At 44.5% G+C, this 8,958-nt stretch overlaps 3 protein-coding genes across 3 annotated transcripts; 2 read left to right on the plus strand and 1 right to left on the minus strand.

Moving 5' to 3' along the window:
- Nucleotides 1-385: 385 nt before the first annotated feature.
- EAE98_009095 (uncharacterized protein) lies at nt 386-3,029 on the minus strand (the record flags this gene model as incomplete). Its single annotated transcript, XM_038956716.1, has 4 exons — nt 386-833; nt 926-1,409; nt 1,461-2,846; nt 2,963-3,029. The coding sequence occupies 4 exons, from the start codon at nt 3,027-3,029 to the stop codon at nt 386-388; spliced, it is 2,385 nt and encodes a 794-aa protein (XP_038806782.1).
- A 2,040-nt stretch (nt 3,030-5,069) lies between these two features.
- Nucleotides 5,070-6,007, plus strand: EAE98_009096 (uncharacterized protein; the record flags this gene model as incomplete). Its single annotated transcript, XM_038956717.1, has 2 exons — nt 5,070-5,580; nt 5,673-6,007. The coding sequence occupies 2 exons, from the start codon at nt 5,070-5,072 to the stop codon at nt 6,005-6,007; spliced, it is 846 nt and encodes a 281-aa protein (XP_038806783.1).
- Nucleotides 6,008-7,462: 1,455 nt separating this feature from the next.
- EAE98_009097 (uncharacterized protein) lies at nt 7,463-7,927 on the plus strand (the record flags this gene model as incomplete). Its single annotated transcript, XM_038956718.1, has 1 exon — nt 7,463-7,927. The coding sequence occupies one exon, from the start codon at nt 7,463-7,465 to the stop codon at nt 7,925-7,927; it is 465 nt and encodes a 154-aa protein (XP_038806784.1).
- Nucleotides 7,928-8,958: the final 1,031 nt, after the last annotated feature.

Below are 8,958 nucleotides of genomic sequence, written 5' to 3' on the forward strand. Positions count from 1 at the left end.
CAACTAAGATCTCGAGAATCTGAGTGAAATATCGGTTGTAGGAAGTAGGAAAGTTCTGTATAATGATTTCGGGGGTCGAGTTTAGATCTCGATTGGTTTTGGAACGAAATACCTCGAGTGTTTCACACTGTTGGATTAGATTAGATCTGATTAAATCGAAGAGATTTCGACGTCTAACTACTTAGTTTACCTGTTCTAAAAATCGAACTGAAAAACACACTTGCTACTCAAATAGTGCTTTGTTTTCTTTTCTGTATGCGAGTCTCTGCCACTCTAACCACATCAGTACTTTATTTCTACCCATATACTTCCAACGTATCAAGAAACAAACACATGGAGCCATCCCCACAGCTCTCCCAAATCCCAAATCCCCAAGCTCCTACTTCTACTCCTCATCAGAACTAAGCACAATCCCCTCTCCTCTTACCCACCCATCCCTCCTCTCCAACTGTCTCCTAACACTCTCCAACAACCTCCTCGCAAAAATCGGTGGCACCGCATTACCCACCTGTTTCTTAATTTCCCGTCCGTGAAACACATGTTTGAGCGGAAATCCCTGCAGCGCAGCGAGTTCTCGATTCGTCATTCCGCGAGTGCCGTTTGGGAGACCGACGCCGGCGCCGCTGGTGAGAATCGCTCGGCAGATGACGCTGCCGTCCCAGGGGGTGTAGGCTGCGCGGTGGAGTCTTTCGCTCGAAGGATCGTGGTTGGGGGCGTTGCGGGGGATGGCGGAGAGAACTTTGTTGGGGGTGAGGTAGGGTTTTTGGGAGGGGTGGAGGTGCTGCGGGTCGTGGTAGGTGTATTGGGGCAAGTGGGGAAGGGGTTCTCCAGGACTGTGGGGGAAAAGTCAGGGTTATGCATGTTGTGAATATGTTGTAAAGTAAGAAAAGATATTAAAGGGATGGGGAATTAAGGGAGGACATACCAAGATGCAAGAATAATCAATCTAGACCTACGACTCGGCGTCCCATATCCCTGAAAGCTCACCACTTTCCACGAAACATCGAAACCCAGATTCGTAAAACAGGCGATGAGCCCATTAAAAGCATCTTTGTGTTTCGGATGCAGAATCCCAAAAGTTTGTTCTAGAGTTACGATTCTCGGTCTGGCTTTTTCAGTTGCAGCCATAACGCCGAAGAGAGCCGCGTAGTTCATTTCGTCATTACGTCCTGGACACGTGTGGATTGGCGAGAAGACTTGACAGGGAGGAGAGAGGTGGAGGATGTCGACCCAGAGTTTCTTGCGCGGATCAGGGAGAGCGGCGAATTCGTTGACGGGCAAGAGATGAAATTTTGCATCGGGAAAATTCTTTTGCCATGTGTCGCCTGCGTGTGGATTGAAATCAAAGCCCCATTTCACTTTGAGACCGGCTGCTATAGCACCACGGGTCATACCTCCTGCTCCGCAGTCTGAGCGCTTTTGTTAGATGAGTCTAAAAATGTCAAGGGATTTGAACTCACATCCATCGCCGTATGTGTATTGAGAGCTGAAATTGAATCCATTTCTCCCGTTGTCGAGATTTCCCGAACCGCCCAAAATAGTTTCTCCTCTCCACCCCCTCCTTTTCTCATCCGGATCGATATAATAACCTTCTGTGCACTCTTTTTTCTGCAGAGATCTCAAAATTCCCGATTCTCTGGGTCTATCCACAAGTGCACCTTTCCTTACTCTCGCTTCTGCATTCGGATATCTAGCCACAAACGCGATTCTAGCCACCAATGCCATCTCCTCCTCTATATATTTTAGTATCTCGTTCTCTTCTTTACTTCGAATCTCCACCGGAATGTCATCTTTATTGTATCTACATTCCGGCAGAAGTCTATTAGTACAAATCAAGCGGCGGATCTTCAGAACCTCATCCACTCGAATCGTATGTACAGATTGTTCCCATACATCTCGTTTGTCGTCCCTATCGACCTCATGAATAAATGCAAGCTCATTTCTCTTCTTTCCTGCAATACCACCAAGCATTCGATCTCGAGTACGCACGAGCTTCCACCCTCTGATCGAAATCTCATCACTTGCGAGATTCTTGACGATTGTTTTGATCTTCAGGAAAGTTCCGTTCTTCAGCTCTACTGTTTTCTCGGGTCTGAGAAGACTAGATTTCCATGCCAGTGATTGAATTTCTATATTGGGAGGTACGATCTCAGGATTTCTGTCGGCAAGAAAAGCACGTTGAAAGTTACTTTGAGCCCCAGCATGTTGCTCAATGCCAAAGATATCCTCCTCAAGCTCATTTTCTTTCTCATATTCGTCTAGATCAATGACTTCGACTCCGGGAGGTATTTGAAAAGCAGGGAAGTCTTCTTCATCGTCAATATTAATGATTTCCTTCGGAGCTGCGATAATAGGGACCTGGCGAGGGGTATTGGTTTCAGCGCGAGCAGCTTTGGACTGATTTGAAATTGGAGATACAACCTCGGGATTGATTCGGTGAGTACGAAGGCTATTTAATGGGATTCTCTGGCCGAGCGAAGCAGCGTGCGGAGTGTTGCAGGACTGAAGAGGTCTAGAACTCATGTGACAAGCACTACGAAACGATGAGAGTGGAGTCCCATTGTGGCGCTTGGAAGCATTAAAGATCTCCAGATTCGTGAAAGATAGCTCACTTTCCTCCAAAGACCGCTTTTTGGCTGGTGTTGCAGGTGTTATAGGCGTGTCAGATGTCTCGGGTGATATGGAGAGAGATTTGAAAGAAGGCTGCGTATCGAGTACTGTGGAATCTGTTGATATGGGATTCGACCATGTTTCTGGCTCTGGCGAGCTTTCTCTCAGAGTACACGAGGATGCATCCGATAAAGCTGGTGAGCATGACCTGGTCTTAGATGCGTATCTAGAGGAGACTTTTGATGGTAACATTAGCTGGGTGCTCTCCTTATTGACAGACAAAACTGCACACTTTCAGGTTTCGGCTCCTAGATCAGAGGCGGCTGCCAAGTAATGAGAGAGAAACTCTTACCATTGCCAATTCCAAAAGACACATCTACGCCTTCTTCAACGCAGATCGCTCTTTTTGAGGCATCCATCGTTTTCTCTTGATAATAAGATAATTCAATCAGCTAACTTCAATTATTGGAAACGTTTGGGGTGAGTTGACGAGAGACATTGAGAATTGAGGAATTGAATCAAGGGCCTAGGAAGTTGAGAGCTTGCCCCAGGAAGATTTTCTCTGAACAAGCTTAGAGGGTAGTAGCCTTGCCAGATACAATTCTAGAAGATGAAATGGGGTGAAGGTAGATTTTTAAGGTGAATTGAAAGATTTATTGCTGAATTCACAGAATGCTCTGAAGTGTTTTGTATACAACAGGTAGTAATGGCGCCGTCATGGTTACAGTATAATATGCATATATACCCAGAAAGTACTAACAATATCGTATAAGGCTGGTTGGATTTTCACTTGAAAGCCCGCGATTTAATAAACTCAGAATAGACACTCTAAACCTACGAAAAGATTCTGACTCACCACGAGTATCGTTCCCAGTATCAATACCACAATAATCTCTTCTGTCGTTCTCTCTGACTTGTTCTTGCTCGTGACCTTGATCAAATTTCTTCTTATCAATATCGCTCCCCCTCATCCCGAGATCCTTCCAAATTTGAAGAAAGCCTCGACAAAACCTCGCAATCTGAAGAGGCTGGATATGAACAGACTCTGGATCTGAACTGGCGAAAAAGGATGACTGCGACTGCCTCCTTCGTATGACTCCAAGTCTACCCGAAACTAGCTGCCTTCCTTTACCTCTACCTCGATGATAATCAATCTCTTCACAGGGAATTAGTACATTACGACGTTTCGAGAAGAATTCCAAGCTTTTGACCATAAGATTGGAAGAAGGCTTGATTGAAGGTTGCCGCCTCAATATGCCAGCCACAAGGCAAACCCCGACCCCTCTACCACTTTTCTTTTTCCGAAAAAAGAAAAGAAAGGAAAGAAAGTACATTGATGATATCAGATTACCTTACCCTTTGGACAATGATACTTGAAGAACTGCCATCCTCGACCCAACGCGAGGTTGGCCACAACCATTCTATCAACAGCCCAATTTCAGGAGAACTGAAAATACGGAGTGAAAGGAGAGGAAGATTGTGCAATGAATAACCAATCATTATACTGCCGCCAACTCTGCCATATATATAGATATTCTTCTCGACCTTCTCACCCCTTGAGATTCAGGAACACAAAATCAAGGAACGAAAAGCTACATATGTCAGCCACGGCATGGGTCCCTTGTATCATCATATGTGGCATGCAAGAATAGAATATTTGAACTCATCATCCAGGGAGATGGATATTGTTTACAACCCCCACTATCGAATGTTGTACATATTGTACTTTGCTCCCTTACTGACCTCCTTTTTTAATTACATAAGACTTGGTTAATTGATTACCACCAGGTCCATTGTACGGAGTATGCGCCCGGTTCTTTCAACTCTTTATGAAAATCATTATCATTACTTCTTCAACTCAATCTGAGCTGCCTGATGAGAGTGGCTTGGCAAGTCGAAAGGATGGTTATCCAGACAAGTGTGTATTTGGTGGGGATCTTGAAACTGCACAGCTTCATTTCAATGTTCAAAACACTGCCTCGTTGTCGTGTACTTCCGAGTCATTCTCTGAGTCTGATCGCGTTGATTTAAGGGGGAAAGGATTATAAAATCAGAGGAGTAGTCCTGAATCCTCGAATTTCGACTCTCCATCTCAAGCTCCCCCCATCATCCTGATCAATACTTGTTCCTCAATTCGTAATCAGTCCTAAACGATAAATCTTTCACTCACAATCAGCCATATTCAAATCCCATTCATTACCCCAAACTTCAACCTACTTTCGCAATGAGGGAAAAGATTAGTCGGGCTTGGACAAAACTTCTTATATCTCTCAAACGCGTGAATTGTGCTTGCTAAAAGTGCCAAAGAGCTTGGGGATATTTCACGTGACGATCGCTGCTTTCCGAAGAATGTTAAGGTTTTGAGCTCAAGCTTTCTAGACCCCACCCCCACATCCTTAGGATACGATACCTACCTACACACCTCCTGACTCACGATCTGCGATCGAACAACAAGCAAGATGTCACACGCAAGAATTGAAGAGGTCGAGGATAGCGACAATGAATATGGCGCCAGCGATCCATCAGAAGGCGATATCTCAGATGTGGCCTCGGATTTCTCAGACCGCGATATTATCAAGAAGAGGACAGCGGCACCACCAGCTACAAAACGCGCACCACCTAATGCCCAATCTTCTCTTATGAATCCTGCAAATATACCATTTTCTGGCTCTCAAATTTCCACCGGCGCAGATGGCACACAGTTTCGCTCAACGGAAGACAGCTCCAAGTACAAAGATTTTCAATGCATCTATCCAATATATTTTGATGCGACCAGAAGCCGAGCAGAAGGTAGAAGAGTCGGTATGGAGCTAGCTGTCAAGAATCCAGTCGCCCGAGAAATTGTTGCTGCATGCTCTAGACTTCGAATCGAAACATTATTTGAGCCAGTTAAGACTCATCCTAAGGATTGGGCAAATCCAGGTCGAGTTAAGGTCAATATTAGAGGGGGAAATACAGCTATTAGGAACAGTACGTTTTTTTCAACGTTTTTTTTTTTAAAGAGACTCTAGGGCACTTTGCGAGGCATTACATTGGCATAACTAACACTTGATAAATTACAGAGCACCACCTCTACACATTGATCGCGAAACATCTGAAGGAAAACCCGACCACAGAACGCACAGCCATGCAACCTCAGCTTGCTGGCATACCACCACCTGATCCTAGCAAACCATTACCCAGACCTGCAGTACCCAAAGGATGGAAGATGGGAGAAATATTGCCATACTATAGTGCAGCATTATCTGGTGGTGGCATTAGTGAGAACCTGTTCAAGGATATGTTGGCTGAAATGGGAGGACAAATGCCTGGAATGGCTGGAATGATGGATGGACCATCAAGCAGCACGGCGTCGGAACCAAAGAAGAAGGATAAGAAGAAGAAGATCAAGGGCTGAAGCGTCTCATCTCGTTACGGGGAATGGCATCTAGCAAAATAAATTGAGGTTAAAGCGCAAGAGCTTTTGTTCTCTCACAACACAAGAGCAATCTGGGCTCGCATCCGCAAGGGAAGCCTTTTGGTAGCAAAGGTAGCCATGGAGCAGGAGCCATTATATATCCGCCTCACGACCGGATCATAGCCAATTTTAATTCATCCTGTTGTTCATAAGCTTTCGTGTATGATGTATATATTGCCAACCAAGAAGTGCGATCGTACCATTAAGTTTTAGTATCTCTATGGAATTAACGTCCCCAATCCCCCTTTTTTTTACATCTCATCTTCGCAAAATCCAAGCCCTACCATACTACTCCGAAAATACGACTATACGACATCTCTCATACCATCCTATCTCACCAACTCATACTTCTCTCTCACCCACAAGGTTTTTCATTCACTGTCTGTATTCACTACAATATTTCGTGCTGGGTAAATCTAAAAGCTCCAGCTATAAACAAAATTTCAAAACGAAGAAAGTGTAAACAAACCATTTCTACCAACACTCAATAGCCACAAATCCTCAACTAATTGCCTGAACCCGCAGAGATATTTATGGCATCCTGGAGCTGGGAATTTGTCTACTATTAGATTGATGTGATATTTTCTTTGCAATTGCAAACTGTCAGAGGCAGGAAGCTACTCCAGGTGCGCAATGAAATATATCAGTGAACGTGGTGTTTGAGGGAAATAAACTCAAGCAGGAGGAATGTGAGGTTGTGAGATAGCAGTAAAGCAGCTGACTCTGGCTAATGCGATTACTTGAGGGCAGATGCGACGAAAGACCTGCATGCGCTCGAGCTTCGGACAGAATATTGTGTACGACCCCTCCATACAACTCGCAATGGCAAGACTCGACGTAGACAACTCTTAAACTACAATTCAGATGAAAAAATACAAGGAGTTGACAGGGCGGAACAAACAGACAGTCTGATACAAAAAAAAGGACGCCCGAACAGTGCATAAAAAGAGTCGTAGAAAGAGCCTGGAAGCCTGCAACTTTCGGCAGAACAACATTTGCAGATTTAGAATTCACCTCTCACAGCATTCACTGCGGTGATCAATCTTACCTATGCGATCCTACTTTCTGAGACGAAAACAAACATGCAGCAATAGAATCGAGGTCAACAACCCAACTCTTAAAAACGTCCCGGTCTCCCACTTTACCATTTCTTTTTCTAGCCCTCCTAAACTTGAGATTCTATATAAGAAGACCATACACAACAGCACCAGCTTTCAAAATTTACACTTTTCGCAAAATTCAAAATCCTTCATAATGCGACAGTCTGGTAGGGGTTCTTGGTGCGCAAAAACAAAACTCGCACAACTCCTTCCTCCTATATTAAATGAGGCATGTTTGGCTACTGGCCTAAATCTATGCTTCTCTTAGTCTCCTGCAAACACTCTGCTAACGTTTATGAACCGCCGCCGCAGATACCTTCCCATATTTTCCGTCCACGCACATCGAGCCCCGCGCGCGCCGGCAGAAAAAAGTTTACAAAAGTTCCAATTTTGGTCCAATCATTCCCACAAATGGGGCAAACTCTTTGGCACACTCGTGGCACCTCGTACGAATGCCTTTATACCCGTCAACGCGTTCACATCTGAGACAGGGCGCCGGGGCGCAAGATCAAGAGTGCAGATCGGCCTTCAAAGTCCCCGCAGACGTTACGTGACCACTGCAAAGACCCCAAACTGTCAACAACTAATCCTTGACCCCATAGGACCTTCCTGTCACCGTTTCATCGTCGTCGCTGGCACATTGCGACTGAAATCGCGTGAAGAGCAAAAACGTCGAAAACGCCCCGATGCGCCACGCAACAACGAAGCGGCCAAAACCCCCGAAACTTTACTCCTACACTATTCCAAACGTCCTCTATAACCTCCAAGTTTAAAAAAGTTACAATTCCATTAATTGCGAAAGTTACCATTTTTTGTATGGGGCTCAATTTTGACCACAGACGTGCAACAGATCGGTAGAACCCCGGAATGGTCGTTTCACGTGATAAACGTGACCTGGAAGATTGATAATCCTGCCGAGCCTCGGCATTTTTGTGAAATAATGACGTAAGAATTTGACGCGGTCCCCAATGCGGCTCTCGTCTGATATAAATTTGGGACATCCCATGTTATCGAATTAATTTTTGTAAACAAAACAAGCCAATGGAAGTGCTCATTTTGGGTACAGGCGCGCGACGGAAAGGCATTTTCCGCGCTAAGAGGTATTCACTGGTCGATCACCCAGCAACGACTTGACTAGTACGTATATGCATCGAAGTGAGGTTTGATATGACCTATCTATGCATCCATCATACTTTCAAAACATTGTAACTTTTTGTATATGAAGAACGTAATGTCAGCACATGAAGCACCACCTCACCTGGTAGATGGAGTGTTTGTTAAATTATTGGTAGGACCAGAGAAATTTACTACTGGATTGTAGACATGCAACAAAGCTTCTCTTACTGTGAATAGTATTCCCTTTCAGGTTCCTCAATAGAAGACTTATTTTTAACTAGATGAATGTTGAACCATAGCCAATGCGAGTACAGTTCTTAAAGATTCTTATGTGAAGGTATTAAAATCAGTGCATGAAGTTGCGGTTGTTGAAATCCGATGGTAGTAGCGCGAATAAATGAAGCGTATCAAGTGGAATTGTGGATGCGCAACCAAAGGTTTCCTGTACTGAGCGTTGTTGACTTGTGAGCTTTCTAGTCCATAGTTGAGCGCCGACGTAACCAGATTAGATGAATATAAAATTATACGTATCTGAACATTCTATTTGAAGTCAAAAGCTGGCGCATCAATTCCTCCTATGAGGAATTTCACACACAAAAACCCTTAGGCCAAAGACCGCATAAACTAAAAATTCAGACGTGCAACCAAACTCCAACCCTCCCAAGTGAAGAGTGA

This window comes from Botrytis deweyae (genome assembly GCF_014898535.1).
Source record: "Botrytis deweyae strain B1 chromosome Unknown BDEW_026, whole genome shotgun sequence".
NCBI lineage: Eukaryota > Fungi > Ascomycota > Leotiomycetes > Helotiales > Sclerotiniaceae > Botrytis > Botrytis deweyae.